A 22,721-nucleotide genomic window follows, 5' to 3' on the forward strand; every position below is an offset into this window, starting at 1 on the left:
TCATTAAAGTGTGCCACATATGCACTTTTCAGTTGAAAAATCAGATCCTAGACTAAAGTGCTATGAAGTTAAATTTAAAAAGACATACGGGCTCTTTACTGTCATATGCAATGTTTTAAAAAATTATGATAAATTTATCGACACTGCAAGTCAAGTACATTTTAAAAGCAGTTCAACACTGTTATACTGTAGCACACAATATGCATTAAAATGTACGAGAATTTTGATGTATCAGTACTGAGAGTAAAATAAAGTCTAAGTATAGATGACTCTCAAATACAATTATTTCTCAACATTACTGTGAAGTCAGCTTTTAATTGGTATTATTCAAAACATAATAATTGCATTACCCAAAATCTACATGAGTTTAATCAACATTTGTACCAGATAACAAAATTTTAAGTCTTTAAGTTAATCACTCACACATTGTTACTAGTAGACCGAGCACTTTTCCCCCCACCAAAAAACATACAGTATTTCGTAAGGTTGGTTGTTTCCCACAGGCCACAAAACTCTTAACATTTCCCCTTTAAATTCTCCTACCAGAATTTTTGCCAAATAATTCTTTTCTCATTATACCTGTATTTTTTATAGTTGTGCTACATAAGCATACATCTATTTTTTGTAACTGTACTATTTTATCTGCCATCTATGATCAATATGCCTTTTACTAAATTAATCTTTAAAAGCTTTTCTTGGTTACAATACACAAATCCTACTGGTTGCAAAGTTAAAAAGCAATTATAAACTAAATTTACCAATGTGAGAAAGAAAGGTTTATGGGGAAATCAAGTGAAAAGTAGAACTGGAGGCAAAACAGAAAATATCCCAGTATCTATTCTTATTCTCTTAACATCATACTTGTAGTCAAGTGCAATTCCCCGTCATTTTTACCTCAGGCTAAATAAAAATATTTTATACAAATATGAAGATCAAAAAATGAAATTCTAAACGTATCCCATTAGAGTATGTAAATTAGTGTGCTCTTCGCAAAACCAAGCATAGATTCTAATGCTACTCCACCAGCCCCACTCAAAAATCATATCTAAATATTAAACACAAATAGTGAAACTGCTATGAACTCAAAATTAAGAAGAGGTGTTATATCAATGAAACTGTATACTGGAATACAACTTTCTATATACACAATAATGAACTTACCTAAATTTGAAGAAAAAAAGATTATTTGATAAGCATGTTAGTCCCAGTTCAAAATAGGGTAATACTAAATTTAAAATGTATTTTAAGGTTTCTGGCACCAATACAATCACAGGACACTTGAGTTCTTTATGTTGTATTTGACAACTCAAAAATAATTTTTCCATTTGAAGGGCAGGAGTGAACTAAAGACAGGACTTCGGTTAAGCTTTAGCTCAGAGTTGAATTATTTTGAGCATATTAAATCTAAAGAAATAACAGCACTTGAAGAAGTAGGTCAACAGTCACCTAGGATATATCAACAAGAGAATTCAAATAGTAAGTCAATCCATAAAAAGCTCTCTGCCTTTTCTGTTAAAAACCATCAAACTCTCTGAAGTTGAGAATCCCACACTAAGGTTTCCCCATTTAGGGATCTCTTTTTACAGAACAAAAAGCCCTCATAACTTTTACTACAGTTTATCCATTGTTAGGATTAAAATATTAGTAATAATTCAAAAATCTCCCAAAACATTGAGAAATTTTTAGTAATGCCACCCTGCCTTTCAACCATTATAAAAGACCATGATGGGCTAAAAACAACCATATTAGACACTTCTTCAGGATAAAAGCAAACATATTAACATTAGCACTATTTGCTTTTTAATTAGCTTCTTTTTTAATTAGCACATTCTAAACTAACCAATTCTAGAACTGAAACAACATGCTCTTTCAATGGCAAAGAATGAAAACAGTTTCCTTAAATTTGAGAAGCTGATCTGGAAAGCAAGCATAATGGGATTACACTGTCATACAAATTCTTGACAAAGAACAGCCAACACAGTATTTCTGAATTAAACAGTGCTATACTTAAAATTATACTGGGTCCCTTGTAAATCCTTAAGAAATATATCCATAGACAATAATAACTTTACCATCACCTACTGTGTGATCTTGGCTAGGATGCTTAACCTCTCTGGGCCTCAATTCTTCATGTCTAAAGATGGGGATAATAACAGTACCTACTTCATGGGGCTGCTACAAGGAGTAAATGAGATAAATAATGCAAGGTTCTTAGAACTGTATCTAGCACATGATAAAAGCTTAATATATGTTAGCTATTCAGGTGGACACTTTCTAACAGATTTCAAAATTCTAAAAGACACTTGATGCTCCATACAAATTTCAGGTGCAGTAAATAAGAGTATTTGTAAAAACATGACCAGGGATGAGCATAGAGCTGAAGCAGTTCCTGAAGCATAGCTAAAAAATATCTTTCAACTGAATTAAAGTATAATGAAGCTAGAGTAAATATTAAGTATAACTTGTGGAAAATATGTTTGATAATATAAGATATATTACCAAAATTATATTACATTGTTCATTAAATAATGGAGTGATACATTACCTATGGTTTTAATGGAAAAAAGTGAATTCTGCTCAAACATACCTTTGCTAAATACAGGTGTGTGTGTGCATGTACGTGTGTATGTTATTGTTACCCAGAGGACTTAATTAGAGTCATAAAAAATGGGTTTACGTCTGCTTCAGACAAAATTTAAATATCAGTTTCTGGTACTTACTAAGATTAGCATTTCTTGCAGCTCAAATATTCATTCTTTTGTGAGACTGAATGTGATTCTCAAATTTTTCATCTTATAAACTCTAATGTTCTAAAATATCTATCCAGTACCCACCTTCCAAATAATAACTTATTTTCCCTTTAAAGGTCACATATTTCCATTCAGGAGAGACGATGTTAACAGGTAGTTTGGGCAGGGAAAGAATTAATCAATGCTGTCAGTAGTCTATGAGCCCATTTGTATTTCCTGGCATATGTGTTTAATACATTGAGGATTTGAATGAACTGATATATCACCAAGTAAATGAGGTATGGATGGGTGAAGAAATTAGGAAAATGAAACACAGGCTTGTCTAAAAAGTTATTCGTTGCTCTAAAACTGTACAGTTCGAGTTTCTGAGACATTTAAAGAAACCCCTTTAAATTCTCGAGAGTACGGGCTCCTCTTCTTTTTCTTTCTCTCTCCATTCAGCCCCTCTCCTGACCTATCCACTTAACTCTACGCCTCCAACCATGGCTACCTTGAGAAACACTGTCTTTGGAAAATCTTACTCTGAAATTCTAACTCGATTACCAATAGGACACTGGAAGGTACACAGTCACTAGAACAGGAGCCATAGTCTCTTTTGTGAAATGGCTTTGGGAAGCAGTTGTTGATGCTGTGACTTCTGCAAGAATTCAGTTATTTTAAGGTAACACACAGACTGAAAAGACCCCAATTCAAACCAACACTGCGCAAAAGGACCCGCCCCTGAGTGCCCACAGGTGTGAGGCAAAATGCCCACACTCAATAAATATTGAAATCTGGTCTCCTAAAGCTCTTGATTCGTTCATTCAGCAAATATTTACAAGGTCCATGCTTTGTACTAGGCACTACCTGTACAGAGTGGAGTTTCAGTGGTAAATAACCAACAGTCCTTGAATTATATTCAGGAACAATTAAAAAGTGTGTTAAGAGGACACCATTGATGAGTTGAAAGATGGTTTCACGGCAGAATCCGCGACTTCTGCATTCTGAAGAAGCCAGAGTGTTTGGTATCTGTCTCCTCCATTTCACTAAGATCACCAGTAGCAGGTTAGCAGCAGCTAACCCAGCAAATGGCACACAGTAGAGACTCAAAGTTCGACACACATTTGGGAAGACTGGCGCTATAAAGAGATTCAAGTGTAACGCCAGCGGTGTTTACTTCTTCATGATCATGATCATGGTGGTCACCGCCATCACTCACACTTACTGAGCATTCCCCGACACTGTTCTACCACTTCACATATATCTTATTTCATCTTCCAAGGTTCCTAACAAATACAAATAAGAGAAAACAGGACAGGACCATAGCATGTCTACATTTCAGCCTTACTGGTATCAGAAGTGGCAAGATTTATTTTGACATAGGTGATTAAAGATAATTGATAGAAGCTTAGCACTAAACAGATCATTTGTGGGGAAAATACCACTATTAATGGTTATTATACCTCTGTGGTATATAAACGTTATTTTCTATTTCCTACACTTTCTCTAAATAGTAATTACTTTAAAATTCTCAAAGCAAGTAAGCAGACTTTAGGGATTTTACTAATGAAGAAACCAGGTGTAAGAAGGCAGGAGCCAGAGATGGCAGGAAGAGTAACCCTTTAGCACTGGTCCACAGTCAGGGGCAGAGGTCTGCCGGCCAGGTAACAAAGTTGATTGATTAAAGGTAAGTAGACTGGGGCCCAGCATTACTTAAACCAAAAACTCCAGGATGTATTTTAATTGTTAATATGAGTAAGTTACACAGCTACAGGGCATCAGTCTTGAAGGAAGGTTTCTTGGTGGTCTGGTTGCCACCCACAGAAACTGTGCTTCATACCCTCTAAGTAGGTAGTGATCGTGGAGTTGTTCTATGTATGATAATAAGCAGGGGGGGCAAAGAGATTTAAATAAAAAGCATCACCCCATGACTACTCCAATTAATACTTTAATTCTCTAATTTCTCCTTCCAACTTAGCAGACTGCACGTGAAAAGCTGAATTTGTTAATAAAGTAGGAATGTGTTTGAACGGCCGAGACTCTGCTGGGTGGCCAAGATCCTTGAAGACCTTAGGTCAAAGAGCCAAGAAGCTCTATATTTTTAACTTGGCAGGTTACTATGGAAAGACGGTGATGTCATTAAGCACCTGAAGCACAAAACTATGAATTCTTTAAGTAATGTGGCAATTTATTGTGCAATAGAAAATAGAATATAAAGCCCTTGTTCGAACTTTCTAAATGACTGTTTTTCTTGACCTGGCCTGAAGTTTCAGGGGTTTTCATCAACACCTGTTTTTTGCATGAATTTCTCCTTTCAAGCCCTCAGCAGGTATCTAACCACTAAACCACATTAGGTTATTTACACAAATAGATCATTTTTAGCTCTTGGGTTCTGTAATAGCACCTACAAATGTTCTTTTAAAACCTTTTCAAGAGGAATGAGGTGCAGCTAGGTGGTGGTGGAAGCTGTGGGCCTCCAAGTGCCCTAACTAAATTTCTGGGCACCTTCCTCATTTCCACTGCTAAAAGACTGAAGGATGATTGGAACAGGAAAGTCAGTATCCTGCTAGGGTAAGGAGATGAACACATCAGCTTAGTCTGTGGAGTTTTCCCTCAATGGGCTCCCTCACCAACAGCTCTTTACTTCAGAAATTTAACTCAATTAAACATTAGGAAATGAGACATTCATAACAGAGGAACTAGTTTCCTCCTCTGAAGAATGAAATGATTGATCCAGATAACCTTTAATGTTCCTTAGAGCTCTGAGTCTGAAAGAACAATAACATTCTGAAGCAATAGTTTATGTACCTTAAGAGAAAATTTTAAATGTTAAAAAAACCCTCATGGGTAAACTAAAAAGACAAATGACAAACTGGGAAAAACATATGCAAACTATACCATAGAAAAGAGGTTTGTTTATAGGATACAGAACACTTCTAGGAGAAGGGGGCTAGACATAAAGTCTTAACTATATGAAAAGATGCTCAACCACACGCTTAGTAAGAGGAATGAAAATTACGAGTAAACCAAGATTCCAATTTTCACTTCTAAAATGAGCAAAAATCTAAATGTTCAACAAAAATGAGCAAAAATCTGAAAATTCAACAAAATCTAAACAACACATCTTGTTGGCAAGGCTGCAGGGACAGGCACTCTCTCACAGTGCTGGTGGAAATGCAAAATGATGCAACACCTATGGAGGGGGATTTAATAATATGTAACAGAATCATATATGTATTTACCTTTTGACTCATGAATCCCAGTTCCAAGAATCTCTCCCAAAGATTCAGGCAAATATATATGTGTGAGTGTGTGTGTGTGTGTGTGTGTGTCTACACATACATACACACAAAGCAGAAGTAACTGTATTAGACAAAAAAGAGGAAATAACACAGATGCCCATCAATAGGGAAATGACTGAAAATACTACAGTACATTCATATAATAGAGTACTACGCAGCTGTAGAAAGGAATGTGGACCATCTTTCTGTAACGTCAGTCAATGATCTTCAAGATAAACTGTTACATAAAAAGAGGTTAAATAAAGTATATATATTAGGATGTGACTTATCAAAGAAATTGGAAGGGGATATGAATGAGTACTTACTTTTAAAAACAATTGAAAGATAAACCAAAAACTTTTTTTTTTAAAAAAAGCTTACTTACAGAAGGAAGGTGAAACACAGTGTGGGTAATAGGTCAGTAACGGAGACCAGATTTCTCTGAATATTCCTTGTTTTGTAAATTTGACTTGGGAGATATGTAATGCATGTTGGAGCTGGCTTGTACTGGCTCTTGGTAAAGGTTCAGGTGTTTTGTGAGCTGGTTGTCTTTACCCTTGCAGCTTGCAATTGGCCATGGTGGGAGTATCTACACCACTGATTACAGCACACAGACCTCTAACCCCCAAGAAACATTTATCAGCACATTACAGGAACGTCAGGAAATTATCAAACAAAATTAAATTTAAAAAGAGCATTCCTGGGGCTTCCCTGGTGGCGCAGTGGTTGAGAATCTGCCTGCCAATGCAGGGGGACACGGGTTCAAGCCCTGGTCTGGGAAGATCCCATACGCCGCGGGGCAACTAGGCCCGTGAGCCACAAGTACTGAGCCTGTGCGTCTGGAGCCTGTGCTCCGCAACAAGAGAGGCCGCGACAGTGAGAGGCCCGCGCACCGCGATGAAGAGTGGCCCCCGCTTGCCGCAACTGGAGAAAGCCCTCGCACAGAAACGAAGACCCAACACAGCCATAAATAAATAAATAAATAAATAAATAAATAAAGAGCATTCCTAAAGATTGAAAGCAAAACAAAACAAACCTAACAGTGAATTGACCGGGTAGCATTACTACATTGAAATGAGCCATTTCAAGGGACTGTAAGGCATAGTGATTTGACTATACAGCTATAGTGGAAATACCAAAAGAATTAAAAAATAATCCTAAACCTTTTTCAATACTGTGGTGTGAATGCTGGTATTGCCATTCTGAGAAGTCAGAGTGTTAAGGAATAAAAAGCAAATAAATAACTACATTACTGTCACGAGAATGAGATTTTTAGTGTAGTACTAAGGAGCTAGACATACAGGTTGTAGGTCATTAAGAAAACACCCTGTGGTCCTCAATGTGAATTAGATGTATTAGTATGAAGTTATGATGTCTTATATTTAATTAACATTACATGAATGAATCCCCTAGCTCTCTGCACTGAAAAAGCCCAGAAACAATCATCAAACCAGGAACAATGCACACCCTTAGGACCCAGGCACCCAGATTGTGGTCTCCAACTTCTATTTCCCACAAAAGGAACCAAGACTCCCCAACTACAGTTCTGGGTCAGGGAAAGTACAAACTATTGGAAGGAAAGAAGCTATAAAAGACTCCTCGATCATACCAAAAGGTTTCAGAAGCCAACATGAAGAGGCTCCTGCTGACCAAAGATGGAGGAAAAATCTGAGCAATAATAAGAATAACAACTGCCATGGACTGAAAAACATAAAATACATTTAAATCCATGAGTTTATAATGATACTCAAACACCTCACTGTACCACCTCTGGAGAATGTTAGGAAATAAGCTTATTGTTTTAGACACTGGTAAAGGTATCTATCCTGCTTTTTCTATACAAACTGTACTTCAGGGTAACCAAATAGTTGGAGTATTTTTCTTTACAGAAGTATTCTAGCTAATAAGCAAAGGAGCAATGATAGAATTAGGATACCTAGGTAATGATCATTCCTAGTAATATCACAAAGAGAAACAACCAGCAATAAAAGGTCTCCTGATTGAAATACACCATACCACTGTCTATAAAGTATTCTTGGCCAAAAAGTATTTGTGTGTGTGTGTCTCAAACCTGAATCAGATTAAACCTCTAGATCTAACTACCAATTTACAGGAAAAACAGGATACAGAGAAGCATGTTAAGTGACAACAAAATCCACATTGTAGGAAACTGTACAGGAAAGATGACCCAGTTTCTCAACAAATAAGCTGTAAAGGGAGAAAAGAGACATGGATAAGAAACCTACATTAACAGGGACATATCAATTAGGGGAAATTCATGAATTTAAGTTGAACAAACAATAAACAATCAGTAAAAAAGTATGAATATGTATGTATGCTACACATGTGCTTGTGTATCTCTACATATATTTGTGAGTATATATATGTATATATATGTTTGTGTGTATATACGTGTGTGTATATATACTTACGTGTGTGTGTGTGTACACACATAATTGGGGGAATCTGAAGTGAACTATAAAGCATCTGATAAAATTAAGAAATAACTAATTTTTTATGTATGATGAACATACTATTTTAAAGAAAAAGAACTTATCTTCTGGAGAAATATACTGACATTTCACAGGTGAATTGGTACAATATATGGGATTTAAAAATATGGGGGGTGATGAATGGAAGAAGGATTGAGTGACAGTGACTTGAGATTAGTTTAAGTTGGGTAGTGGGCACAAAGGCATTCACTGTAACCATTCTCTCTACTTCTATGGATAAGACTAAATTTTTCTATAGTAAAGTTAAAAACCATATGAACAAAAACAACAAAAATTATGTATCTAATATTAACAAGCTGGTAATAGAACACTGATAGCAGACTAAGACATTCCAACTTAGAAGTCCCTCATGATCACCTGAGAAGCTTTTTCTAAATATCGTCTCTGAACCACCATGATCTTAATGAACCCCAAAGACAGAAGGAACTGTGTCATGTACCACAGGACTGTGGAAAGAAGGTTGAGAACCACTGTCTAAACACTGTAAGGGGGGGCGGCTGTACATCATTCGTCCAGTTTTTTATCTCCATGCCTGACATGTAGAAGGTACTCAAGAAATATTTGGTGAATTAATGATACCCTGGGGAAGTGAAAATGAACATGTGAGCTTAATAGCAGCTAAACGCTAGATGTGCAAAAAACACTGATATTTGACATTAAAAAACCACTTAGGTTACTGAGCTTAAAAAGACTTTCTTTAAGTAGAATGGGTTTTCATCATAAAGCCACAGACTAGTCACTTCCAACAGCTACAAGTAAACTCCTAGAATAAAAATAGTTTTAAATACACAATTGGGTGGGGTGAGGCTAGCAAATATTCTGATTCTACAATCTGTTTTGGACAAGACAGTGTTTCTTATGTGACTAACAAAGCAAACAGTAGTCAGATTCCTTGTGCTGAAATAAGTACACTATTTGCAAAAAAGGGTTGAGCATCCAAGGCTTATTCAATAAAGACACCACATTTTCCAAAGTTAAATGGGAATATAGAATGACAAATACCCACATATATTTACATACCCCCAAAAGAAGGCATATGACCACTTGGTATGGATTTTGTCTCATAATTACTAAATGGAGCCAAGCCCACTGTCTCACCACAGGAAACAGCAAAATACCTCAAGCACAAGAATAATCTAATTTTAAAGCTGGGAGGAGTTTAGAAACCTAATACAACCTTTTCATTGTGTTGATGAAAAAACAGACACCTAGAGAGGTTAAGGTGAAAAGTTCTGGAAATAGTCAGAGTAGCCACAGAGGAACACTTGGTCTACACAGGTGCACAGAATGAAGCACCAAGAATTAATCTTTGAACTTTCACATGAGTGATGTCTAACAGGGTATCAGTCTCGATTACAAACAAATAAGTGTATGCGTGTGTCACCATATATACACACAAAAATACTAGAATATGCACTTCTAATAAATACTTTTAAAACAAATTCTACAGCCTAGTATTCAAGGGCATCCATAATGTTACCTCACCTACTTTTTCAAAATCTTTTCCAAATGAACCATAGTAGATGGAAGGCAGCCACTTCTCTCAATTATCTTTGTGGTCTCTTACAGATGTAGTAGAGTAATCATATAATTACAAAAACTATTGCATAGATCATTTTCAATGATGAAAGAATGATCAGAATATATAGAATGGATAAACAACAAGTTCCTACTGTATAGCACAGGGAACCATATTCAATATCTTGTGATAAACCATAATGGAAAAGAATATAAAAAAAGAATGTATATATGTGTATAGCTGAATCACTTTGCTGTACAGCAGAAACTAACACAACACAGGAAATCAACTATACTTCAATAAAAAAAGAATGATCAGAAAATATAATCTTTCCAATTCTTCTGTAAATCTGAACTGATATAAAAGCCATATTTCATATATATCTGTGAATATTATATAGAGACATATAGGACATTGTAAAATTTTTAAATATGGTAACCAATAACATTGTAAATTTTTAAATATGGCAACCAATAAAAGGTCTAAAAGTGAGAGAAGAAAGGAAGGCAGTGAGATGAGTTATCCACTTACATTTCTACAAGGTGCTATACAAGGCTTAGTTCAAAATATATACGGAAAATTATATGCAGGGGAGGAGGAAGGGAAGAAAAAGAACAAACCCTTATTTCACCTACTGGTCAAACATTCAATTATTTCAATTACTGATCAATCCTGAATCCGTACCACTTTAATTCTGCAGAGATTTTTAAAAAAGATGTATCTATACCTATTATGGAATTTTCCTTCTCACCTACTTTACGTGTACAGTTGATGTGATTTAGCTCCAAAATGATGAAATTTAGTAGGAATCAGAATTTGGCCTCTCAACTTCCTGTTATTAGACTCTTTAGGATCCTGAAAACTGATTTAAAGAGTCTCCTAACATTGTTAAAGAGAATACTAACCACTGAAAATTACAATGATAACATTTACTTTCATCTTTGGGGGAAAAAACGTTTCTAATTGGGCTGATTCAAGATCCCTGAAGGAAACTGCAAGGTAAACCAATAATACTTTTAAAAAGCCAAAAGCAAAGTATAAAGATTATTTTTCTTATGAAATGAATACAGCAACCTTATTTAAATGGACATGATATGACCTTATCAAGTTAAGGGTTTTTGTAATCTCCACTGCAACTCTAAAGTAAAACCCAAAATTAAGCAATAAAATCTGAAGCCATTTACTGAACACAGTATAGTGTTGTAAACAATGAATTTAAATCCTTCAGGGTGCAATACAGCAGCTTCCCACTAGCTATCTATTTTACACATGGTAGTGTATATATGTCAATGCTACTCTCTCAATTCATCCTACCCTCCCCTTTTCCCCGTGTCTACAAGTCCACTCAGCTTGGTGCTCTGTGATGACCTAGAGGGGTGGGATGGGGGTCGGGGGGCGGGGGGAAAGGAGGCTCAAGAGGGAGGGGATATATGTATACATATAGCTGATTCACTTTGTTCTACAGCAGAAACTAACACAACATTGTAAAGCAATTATACTCCAATAAAAAAAAAAGTCACACATTCAGAATAATAAATAAATTCTTCAGGGTAATTATTGCTAACTCTACTATCAAATTCATGGATATCTTGCCTCTGTCTAAAAAATTTTAAATAGTATGCAAACACTGAAACATTTATATGCTAACATTTAAAATTTCTCTTATTAACAGCTGAGGACTTATATTAAAATTCTGAAATACAGGACCGCGTATCTACATTTTCACCATTGTGTTTCTCTCAAGCCTAAAAGTAAGAATTGGAGTAAGCTATTTTCATAAAAATTTAGAAACATTCATGGACACATTAATGGCTTCATGTAATAACCAAAGTAAATTTAGATGATGGTTTAAATCCACACTCCCCTCCAAAAGACTTCTTCCCCTACTTTTATATACTACCAAGTATTTTCAACCAACTAACACAAGAATGTGCTTTCTAAAAATATAAAGGGGATAGGATCATCCCGTTATGAACTAACCTAAACATCTGAGTAATAACTTCTAAAATAAAATCACAGAAAAATATGGTGCATGGTTAAAACTATTAATATATATTTAAGACAAAGAGTTTATTTTTCAATAAGAAAACAAGGAAAAAGAGAGCCCAACCTGATCTTGTATGCCTGCCCACCCAATAGAACTTTCCACCATAATTTGTGCTTTTCACCTCTGGGGCAGTGGGAGGAGCTTAAACTCTGGGTAACCTCATGTAGTAAGGGAAAAGCAGTATAAATACTGCAGGGCAGCTCACCCAGGCACAGAGGAAGGCACAGAGAGCTGGTAAGAAACCAACTCCAGGAACTTCCAGCATCCAGGTAAGTCTATGACTGGTGGACTTCCATGTTAGCTTATTTGGAAACAAGCTTCAATTCATTATTTGTTTTTTGTGATTTAAAAAAATGGCTTTCCACTAAAGTGCACTCAGAAAGTTTAATTTGAATCAGTCTATAAAAAATAGTCCTAATTAAACTATATTTGTAAAAACATGTCCTAATCTGAATTTCAGTGTATTTGAGACTATTGGTAACTTCAGTCTATATCAAAGATCTTGAATTATTTAATACAGACATCCAATTACAGTTTCTGTGTTTCTTTTATTTAAATAACTTTATTTTCACTTGATTACCTGAATGTGGTTTTCAAAAACAACTAAGACATATATCTGTATAATTAACAAAATTATAACTCTCATTAATTTATGGAATATATTCAGAATATATAGGATAAGGTTAAAAAAAGTAGATAACTATTTAAAGAATTTATCTGTGAAACATCAGAAAAACGAAACAGGTCAATAATGAAGCTATATGAAATTATTGTTTTTCAGAATCCATCTGAGAACATGCTGCCACAAATAGCCCTTCTGCTGCTAATACCCTTGAACTTGGTCCATGGAGTATTTTATACTGAGCGATACCAAACACCTACAGGCATAAAAGGCCCACCATCCAACACCAAGACACAGTTCTTCATCCCTTATGCCATAAAGAGTAAAGGTAAACTGAACTATATATTTTGCTCTATTAACTAGTGGGTTTTTGCCTTCTACAATCATAATGATCTCTTTAACAAAAAGTTTTAAATTTTATTTGGCGTTAAATTTATCTTCAAACTCCTCAATTAGCCCAAAAGGATTTATGGAAAAAGTAGGTCTATTCAAGAACATTCATATCCTTCACACAAGTATAGCAGAAAGATATACCTGAAGAATATTAGGAAATTTTAGGTACAGAAAGTTTTTCCCTCAATGATGCTTTTGCACAAATAACTACCCATAATCTAGACATATTAATCCAATCAAATTAATGTTTAAGATGTTTTAACTAAAAATAATTGCCAATTGTATACAAAAAGAGTAGCAGGTTTATATATCTAAACGCTTACACATATTTACTTTTAAAATTTATTTTGCTAGCTTACAAATACATACAAAATTGAGTCTTAATTATCAAATAAAATGAGATGCTCTCCAAAGAAATTTAATAGGCAAACGAAGTAGCAATTCTCATAATTTTTAAATGCATTTTTGTTTAGTTTAGTAGTTAAGTGCACAGATCTAACTGCTTCAAACTAGCTACGCAACCTTGAGTAAGTTATTTATGCTCTCTGTGCTTTAGTTCCCTCATTTGTAAAACAAGGAGCACCTCTTTCAAGGGCTGTTCTGAAACTTAAATGAGTTAATATGTAAAGTGCTTAAGTGTTAGCTATTACTTCTACTACTACTATTACTACTACTTCTACTTCTCATACTACTTCCATTACTTCTACTTCTATTTCTACTTCTCTCCTCCTCCTCCTCTTACTACTACTATAGTATACTGGTGGTATAGCCTTAGACAAGTTTTAACTCTGTTCTTGAATCTATCCTTCATCTGCTCAGCTTTCTTGGCTACTATGAAGAGTACTGATATAATGTATGTAAAGTACTAACAGGTCCTCAAAGAAGGGCAACTATTAGGTTTCATATTCACTAATTCCATTTAATAGCTATCTGGCACAAACTGCCCATTACACTACAGAATTACACTGAGTAATATGAACTGATTGTAGGATTCAAATTTCTTTTCCATAGTATTTTTTCATTATGCTTACATATTTTATACTGTAAATAAAGCTATTTGCCATAAAAATTTTTATGCTTTTGGAAACAACCATTTTTAGCAAATTCAATGTATAGGATTGTCTTTTTAAAAAAGAAAGATGAAATTTTAAATGTTTCATGAAAGGTAGCTTAATGATCAAAAATAAATGCACAAGTACTCAACAGATTCTCCTGAATGTCTCAAAATACAAATAAAACATAAGAAAGAAAAAAGTTAGGAAAAAAGAATAAAAAACAAGAAAACATGATACTTTACTCGAAGCAACAAATGAAATTTGAAATGCTATGACAAACATACACTCTATGATCACAAATTCAGACTCTTTGTAGCTTACAAGACCATAAGGAACAGTTGTGAATTAAAATAAAATGCACCACCAGTTTTAGAAGGTTAAAATATTTTCTATCTTTTCACCATAATGTACGGCATCATTTTGTTTTTTTTGTAGAAAAAATGAAAATATATATCTTGTTAACAAATGAAAAGTTTAGAAGCTGTATTTGAACTATTAAATCCACTTTAGTCTACTTGACAATACAAGGTGGAAACTCAAAAACATTATTATCCCCTGGCAGTCAAACGAAGATAAAAGCCCACAATTTACACAAGCAAAACACAGAGTTGATAACAGATGCACAAAGAACTCCTGTGCAATTCCTAGGCACATCTATTCAAACAGGTTAAAAGAGAACTCAGTCCAAAACATACTAAAGTATGCTGCAGAGGGTTCCACAACTGGTGGGCACACAAGTGCCACATTCTGACACAATCAACCACTTTGTCGGCATTTAAGAGACTTCTCTACTGGGTAATCGTTATTCCTTGAGGATGGCGCCACCCTATCAAGCTACAAACAAGGGCTTGTGTCCCTCAAGGATACAACAGAAATCACATTCTTTCACGTACTGGAGAGGTGGAGAACCTATTAGGGTAACATTCTAAGTGATAGAGATCACTGTCTTCGGAGTTCCAGTCTCAAATGGTGCTCAATGCAGTCATTCTCAGTAAGACTTGCTTTTCCTCTCTACTTTAACAGTTAAACAGATTTCCAACCAGACCAAGACAATTATTTTTAGTACAGACATGATCTTTATAAGATTCTGAAGCAAACCCCAATTTAATATGGTTTGCATTTTTAAAAATGTCCTATTTTATTCCAAATCATTAAAAGAAATCCTTTACTTATTCATTTATTCTATTTGCAATGCATCAATGCTCATTTATACATACAGACATATCATATATGTACACTAAAGTCAACCAACAATACATGTGTAAATACATGGAAATCTCTTCCAGAAATTAATTTTTTCATAGTCTTTTTCCTGACGTCATTGTCTTAAAATCTATGAGTAAGTAAAACTCCACACATTTGTTTGCAAAATGAAGTATAACTTCTAGTTAGTACAAAATATATAGATACCCAAATGAATTTCCTATTTCAGTATATCTGTTTTAATGATTCTGCTCTGTATTTTGTTTCGTTTGTTATCAAATGTTTTGCAAATATCAGGAACACCTCTACCCAAGAGTATAATATTCTCAACTACTGTTGGCTGACTACTTCTTACATGCCAGTTAATTAATATGAAAGATTTTAAATGTACCAACAACTAATAGTTAAAAGAAACTATACCCATAAAAATACATTTTCAAAGGCAATTTACAATTCAATTCATTTAATATTAATTCCATTTTAGTCTTCATTTTGATATTTAAAGCCATTAAAGATTTAGTTAAGGGGCTTCCCTGGTGGCGCAGTGGTTGAGAATCTGTCTGCCAATGCAGGGGACAGGGGTTCGAGCCCTGGTCTGGGAAGATCCCACATGCCGCGGAGCAACTGGGCCCGTGAGCCACAATTACTGAGCCTGCGTGTCTGGAGCCTGTGCTCCGCAACAAGAGAGGCCGCGATAGTGAGAGGCCCGCGCACCACGATTAAAAGTGGCCCCCGCTTGCCACAACTAGAGAAAGCCCTCGCAGAGAAACGAAGACCCAACACAGCCATAAATAAAATAAATAAATAAATTAAAAAAAAAAAAAAGATTTAGTTAAATGGAGTTTAAGCATATTAATACTTTCTGTACAAAAAAGATGTAGCTCAAAAGTCACAGTTATAAGTCATTTTCAGGGTTTTGACCAAACTATTTGACTACTGCGACATCTATTAAAACTATCATTACTATGAACTATTCGGACAGCATAAGAATCTAAATAGTATACACAGGCATTCTAACTATATTTCTGAAAATTTATTAAACAGAAAATTAATTTTAATATAAATCCTGCAAGTAGATATTTAGAAACGTAAGCAATTTCATTACCATCTTTGCTAGCTATCAAAGAATTTCTCTGAGGAAAAAAAGACTATTTTATCTAGAGGCTTATGATAATGCTGCCTAAAGATTCTTTGACATGGTAATGCTTCCATAATGGTATATCCTAATGCCAGCAATGTCTGTTACATCCCACCTTAGATTGACTAAAACTAAAACCCTGGACACCTCTTAAAGCACTTATCAGATGGACACCTGTTTTATTCTCTTTGTGATTAAAGCTCTTATAGGAGGTGTTTTGTGCTTTTCCTATACTTGTTGCTCAATAGCATGCTTCACATCACAGGCACTGAATAAGTAATTTTTTAGTTTAAATTTATTATATCAGTATAAGTACTTAGCTCAAATGAACCCACAGATCTATGAAATCAACAATATTTGCATTAATCAAAGAAAACTTTATATAAGCACTTTAACACTACTGTATGTACCTTGCCCATTAATTCTCTAATTCCTTGTTTCAATGTTAAGTCAATAACAGAGAATGTACGAGCTCACGGTATGTACTGAGGTAAAAAAAAAAAAAAGTCATCCTAAATCTAAACTGTTCAGCAGGGTCATGGCAGACGTAAATTAAAACAGACTGCATTTCTCCCTTATCTTATAGGATAGCTTTTTTGAGGGGAAGTTGTTATAGTTCTTAAACTTGTTCCCATTTATTCTGTACTTGCCTTTTTCTTCTTTTTCTGTCAAATGCCGTTTTTTCCCCCTTCCTTTCTAGGTAGATGATTTTCCTAAAATAAATGTGATAAATTTACCTGCAATGCACTCTTACTCTAAATGAATTCTTCAATCCCAGCTTATTTTCATGGATCGTTAGGATGCAATGAAAGTACTATGGTAGCCATGATCTTGTACAATCATCTTCTCTAGCTGTGTTTTTTAAAACAATATAAAATGTATTGTCAAACCATTTAAGACCAGTCTGCCAAAATGGTCTGACTGACACTGCAATGTCCTGTCCTCATTTATATTTTGAGAAGCAATGATTCCTTAGCATTACTAACCACCCCCCACCCGGACCCGGTATGTGTACTGGGCATGTCTTGTAGGTGTATCAGTAAGAGGAGAGCAAGGTATTCCTGGTCCACCAGGCCCTGCTGGACCTCGAGGGCACCCAGGTCCATCTGGACCACCAGGAAAACCAGGCTATGGAAGTCCTGGACCCCAAGGAGAGCCAGGGTTGCCAGGACCGCCAGGACCATCAGCCACTGGGAAGCCAGGTTTGCCAGGACTCCCAGGAAAACCAGGAGAGAGAGGACCATACGGACCAAAAGGAGATATTGGACCAGCCGGTTTACCAGGACTACGGGGCCCGCCAGGGCCACCTGGAATCCCCGGCCCAGCCGGAATTTCTGTTTCAGGAAAACCTGGGCCACAGGGACCTCCAGGAGCCCCGGGACCCAGGGGTTTTCCTGGAGAAAAGGGTGCACCAGGAGTCCCTGGTATGAATGGACAGAAAGGGGAAACGGGATATGGTGCTCCTGGCCGCCCTGGTGGCAGGGGCCTCCCAGGTCCTCAGGGTCCCATGGGACCACCTGGCCCTCCTGGAGTGGGAAAAAGCGGTGAAAATGGGTTTCCAGGACAGCCAGGTATCAAAGGTGATCGGGGCTTTCCAGGTGAAAGGGGGCCAACTGGTCCACCAGGCCCCCAAGGTCCTCCTGGGGAACAAGGACCAGAAGGCACTGGAAAGCCAGGAGCCCCTGGAGCACCAGGCCAGCCAGGGGTTCCAGGGACAAAAGGTCTCCCTGGGGCTCCAGGAATAGCTGGGCCCCCAGGGGCTCCTGGCTTTGGGAAACCGGGCTTGCCAGGCCTGAAAGGACAAAGAGGACCTGTAGGCCTTCCGGGGGGTCCGGGTGCCAAAGGGGAACAAGGCCCAGCAGGTCATCCCGGGGAACCAGGTCTGACTGGACCCCCTGGGAATATGGGACCCCAAGGACCAAAAGGCATTCCAGGCAACCACGGGATCCCAGGCCCTAAAGGTGAGATGGGGCCAGTCGGGCCTGCAGGATACCCTGGGGCTAAGGGAGAAAGGGGCTCCTCTGGGTTAGATGGAAAACCAGGGTACCCAGGAGAACCGGGTCTCAGTGGTCCCAAGGGTAACCCAGGGTTGCCGGGCCCAAAAGGTGACCCTGGAATTAGAGGACCTCCTGGCCTCCCAGGCCCTGCGGGCCCAGCAGGAGCTAAGGGAGTGCCTGGGCACAATGGTGAGGCTGGGCCAAGAGGTGCCCCTGGAATGCCAGGTACTAGAGGTCCCATCGGGCCACCAGGCATTCCAGGATTCCCTGGATCCAAAGGGGATCCAGGAACTCCAGGTCCTCCTGGTCCAGCTGGCATAGCAACTAAAGGTCTCAATGGACCCACTGGGCCACCAGGTCCAAGAGGGCACGCTGGAGGGCCTGGTCTCCCAGGGCGCCCGGGGCCCCCAGGCCCCCCAGGCCCCCCAGGCCAAGCAGTCCTGCCCGAGGGCTTTGTGAAGGCAGGCCAGAGGCCTTTTGTTAGTGCCAACCAGGGAGTAACAGGAATGCCTGTGTCTGCTTTCACTGTTATTCTCTCCAAAGCTTACCCAACTATAGGTACTCCTATCCCATTTGATAAAATTTTATATAACAGGCAACAGCATTATGACCCAAGAACTGGAATCTTTACCTGTAGGATTCCAGGAATATATTACTTCTCCTACCACGTGCATGTGAAAGGGACCCATGCTTGGGTGGGCCTGTATAAGAACGGCACCCCTGTAATGTACACCTATGATGAGTACATCAAAGGCTACCTAGATCAGGCTTCAGGGAGCGCCATAATCGATCTCACAGAAAATGACCAGGTGTGGCTCCAGCTGCCCAACGCAGGGTCGAATGGGCTATACTCCTCTGAGTATGTCCACTCCTCTTTCTCAGGATTCTTAGTGGCTCCAATGTGAGCATATTCCCACCGAGCTAATATGAATCTGCTTGAAAAGGCATTCCCCAACTCCACCCCACCCCACAAAATGCATATGGAGGTAGGCTGAAAAAAATATGACTAATTTTAGTTTTCCAAAATACAGATCTGAGCTTTCAGACATAGTGTACAACATGTGAAGGCCCTCTCGAGTTTCTAGTCAGCAATCCTAAGTCTCTTTAAAGTTTTCTGTGAACTCCTTCAGTATTTAAAAATTCTACCATAAAAGTACTGCTAAGCTAAAAAAATAAAATGATCTCAAAAAACCCTGAAATGTGATGCTAAATCATGTTAAATTTGATTTTAGAAATTCAGCATTTCCTTTTAAAATAAGCCTGTTTCTAACAATTAACAGGAGAACTTCTAGGAAACATTCAGGTGTCATGTATCTTTATGGGACTTAAATACTTGAATATCCAAATTTAAAAGGCATTGTATACCCTAAGATCTTTCTGATGGTGCATTACTCAAAGGCTTACATGGTCCCCTTCATCAATATCTATTCAAGTATACAGGTGCATATAGACTTTTTACAGCTCTCATAAAAAACCCAAAATATTATGTTAAAAATAATCTGAAACGCAAGGTGCTTTAGTCATGAACCTTTTCAAACTTTTCTGTGATTGCAGGAAAGCTTTCTGTATACCCTTCACAACTTGGGTAGTGAAGGGTATACAGATGATGTCTGGATGAATAGGATAGGTCAAACAAATGATGTCTGACCTATTCTATTTATTTGACAGAAGTGTGATTAATGTGCTTTAATTCCTTATTGAGTCTAATGTAATATGATTTTGTGGGTTTACAGAGCATTAGCATATGTACCTTGGGCCTTCGATTCCAGTGAAATTATAACTGATGTGAAGGATTTCAAAATGTGACTAGAAATGAAATGATGTTATTTATTTATGCTCTGTACTGTATTTTTATGTTGCTGTTTAAAACTTTTAAGCTGTGCCTCGTGAAATGTTTTATCTACTCCTTATTTACAATGCAATAAAATAACATGAATAGATTATTATGCTGAATTTATCTGACACCAACAATTTGCTATTCTCAACCATTTTTTTAAGGCTTTTCATTTTACAAAGCTAATAAATAGTAAAATGATAAAGTGGTGGGTAGCTTTTATAGGTGTCATGGTTATGCCCTCCTACTGGAGATGGGCATTCCCACACACCCAAGCACTCAGTGTGGACTGTGAAAAGCCATCAAACAGAACCACATGTGATCTACAAGCCAGGGTGAAGGGCTGGTGGCTGGGATTAGAAAAGTAAGACAATCACCCAAACGTAGTGATGTTCTTCTGGGAAGGAAAGAAGCAGGCAACAGAGAAATATGTAGTCTGAACAAATATTCTGTAGTTACTATTTATTGCCTTGACATGTTTTTAGTCATAACATTTAGGATTATTTTGATGGCTTACACTACATTAAAAGGAAGGCAAGCAATTTTTATGTCAATCAAAAGGCAACATTTTTCTCAGCTGAAAAACACTGTTCTTGAGCATCCACCAGTCCACTGGCTAAATTAGGGCAGTCTGGTTCAAGTCATCAGGGTAACATACTATAAAGGCATCTCTTAATTCCTTAGAAGCAATCTCCCTGTGTAACCCAAACAAACCTGTGGACGGAACCGTAAAACCCTAGGCTTGGGTTGGTGATATCTCTGCTGCCATTCTAGGTGAGCCGTTCCTGTTTTTAAGCAATAAGAATAGAAGTTTCACTTTCCCTATCTGTCTATAATTACTATACTAATGATTACAAGTATCACCAACCTTCATTCCCAAGCCAGGAAACAGCAAATTCTGGGGAACCCACAAAATGACCCTATTGGTAAGCATGTAAAAGACTGCATATCTTAGAATACTGGCCATTATAGCCACGAAACAGACATGAATAAAAGAACCTCTTAAAATATAACCAGTATCAACTTTATGGCAATATTTAAAACCAAATTAAATCTTAATTAAGGAACACAGAAAAATAGGTAACTTCTAAGTAATTCATTAGATACACAGCACTGAACAAACATCTAAAGTCTCTCTTCACGTTACTCACCTTTAAAAGCTGACATTTTATAATTATGTTGTATACCAGCCACTATGTCCTTCCAAAAATCAAATGGTTTTTGACCATTGTTCTGCTAAAGAAAATAAAAAATCCAAATGTGATACATGTAATAATTTTGTTTTTAAGCATAACAGAAAACACCTGACAAACAACTATAATATCACTGTACTCTAAAATAGGGATTCATGTTTTAGAAAACATAACAGATAAAAACTTCTCATTTTTCTAAATGTGATTTTAGAAAGAAATCTTCCATGAAAATCACTGATACAGAGAGATATATACATATGACTAAATATTAATATAACTCACATAACTCAAATAAAAATTTCCACTCATTATAAAGTCTAAACATTACAGAATATTTTTAACACATGAGCAAATCTACAATGTTATAGCCTGTGAGGTACCAGAATGTGTCACTTCATGTACCATGGCATCAGTGGAGCTAAGAGACCTGAAGCCTTAAAACCTCAAAAGCTGGTTACTGTAGAATTCTGTGCACATTTACTTGAGTTTCAGTATAAAAGAGGAGCAAGTCTCTATTATTAAGGAGGTTCCTAATCCAAAATTCAAATCATTTTTACTAAGATTTTTTTTAAACCAGAAAGCAAGTAAACAGGAAATTATACGTTAATAACCCTGTGCTTCCTTGGAAACATTAACCAGTGTCCTTCTATCTAAACAAAGACCAAATACTAGATATTATTAAATTATATAAAGTCCAATTTAAAGACTGGTGCATTTGTATATAATCGCTATAAAACGAGAAACTGACTCCATCTCATAATAACTTCTATAAGCCAGAACTACTGCTCAACAGAAACTTTCACAAACATACAAATTAACTCTGATTCAAAAATAAACCATTATCTAGTCCTATCAGAAACATTATCATTGTGATTTTTAAAGACAATATATGCAAAAAGGAAAGTGATTCTGCCATAAAACCAGTTTATGTTCACAGGTCCTAAACTCTAGGTATAAACTGATATAACCAGAAATCTATTTAATCCTGATACATAGGACAAGGAAAAAGTCTATATGCATTAAACTATGCCCAGAATGATGAATTTTAAAATTTCTTCTCATTTTTCTGGTTTTATACTATTTACAATGCTTAAAAAGACACACGGAATTTCCTTAAATTTCTTTTATTTTTAAAAATTCTGCTAATGAAACCAAGAAATATTTTTTCCATACGCAAGTTTGGTATTTTCTTTTTCT

At 36.6% G+C, this 22,721-nt stretch overlaps 2 protein-coding genes across 4 annotated transcripts in view; one reads left to right on the plus strand and one right to left on the minus strand.

Annotated features, from left to right (window-relative positions):
• NT5DC1 (5'-nucleotidase domain containing 1) overlaps positions 1–22,721 on the minus strand; it is a 122,889-nt gene that overhangs the window by 84,879 nt on the left and 15,289 nt on the right. For 2 of the 3 annotated variants that reach the window (XM_059941367.1, XM_059941369.1), the window contains exon 6: positions 21,483–21,567. In XM_059941367.1, the coding sequence (XP_059797350.1) occupies positions 21,483–21,567 (85 nt within the window). The remainder of the gene's footprint in view (positions 1–21,482; positions 21,568–22,721) is intronic. The other variant, XM_059941368.1, reaches the window with a different exon arrangement.
• COL10A1 (collagen type X alpha 1 chain) lies at positions 12,886–19,402 on the plus strand. Its single transcript, XM_059941987.1, has 2 exons — positions 12,886–13,039; positions 17,532–19,402. Exons 1-2 carry the CDS (start codon positions 12,886–12,888, stop codon positions 19,400–19,402), a joined length of 2,025 nt encoding a protein of 674 aa, XP_059797970.1.

The sequence above is a fragment of the Balaenoptera ricei genome, chromosome 12, assembly GCF_028023285.1.
Source record: "Balaenoptera ricei isolate mBalRic1 chromosome 12, mBalRic1.hap2, whole genome shotgun sequence".
Taxonomy (NCBI): domain Eukaryota; kingdom Metazoa; phylum Chordata; class Mammalia; order Artiodactyla; family Balaenopteridae; genus Balaenoptera; species Balaenoptera ricei.

Coding starts and splice junctions, on each gene's coding strand:
- COL10A1 (XM_059941987.1), top strand. CDS start 12,886: ATGCTGCCACAAATAGCCCTTCTGCTGCTAATACCCTTGAACTTGGTC. Junction 13,040..17,531: donor TTATGCCATAAAGAGTAAAG/GTAAACTGAACT, acceptor CATGTCTTGTAG/GTGTATCAGTAAGAGGAGAG.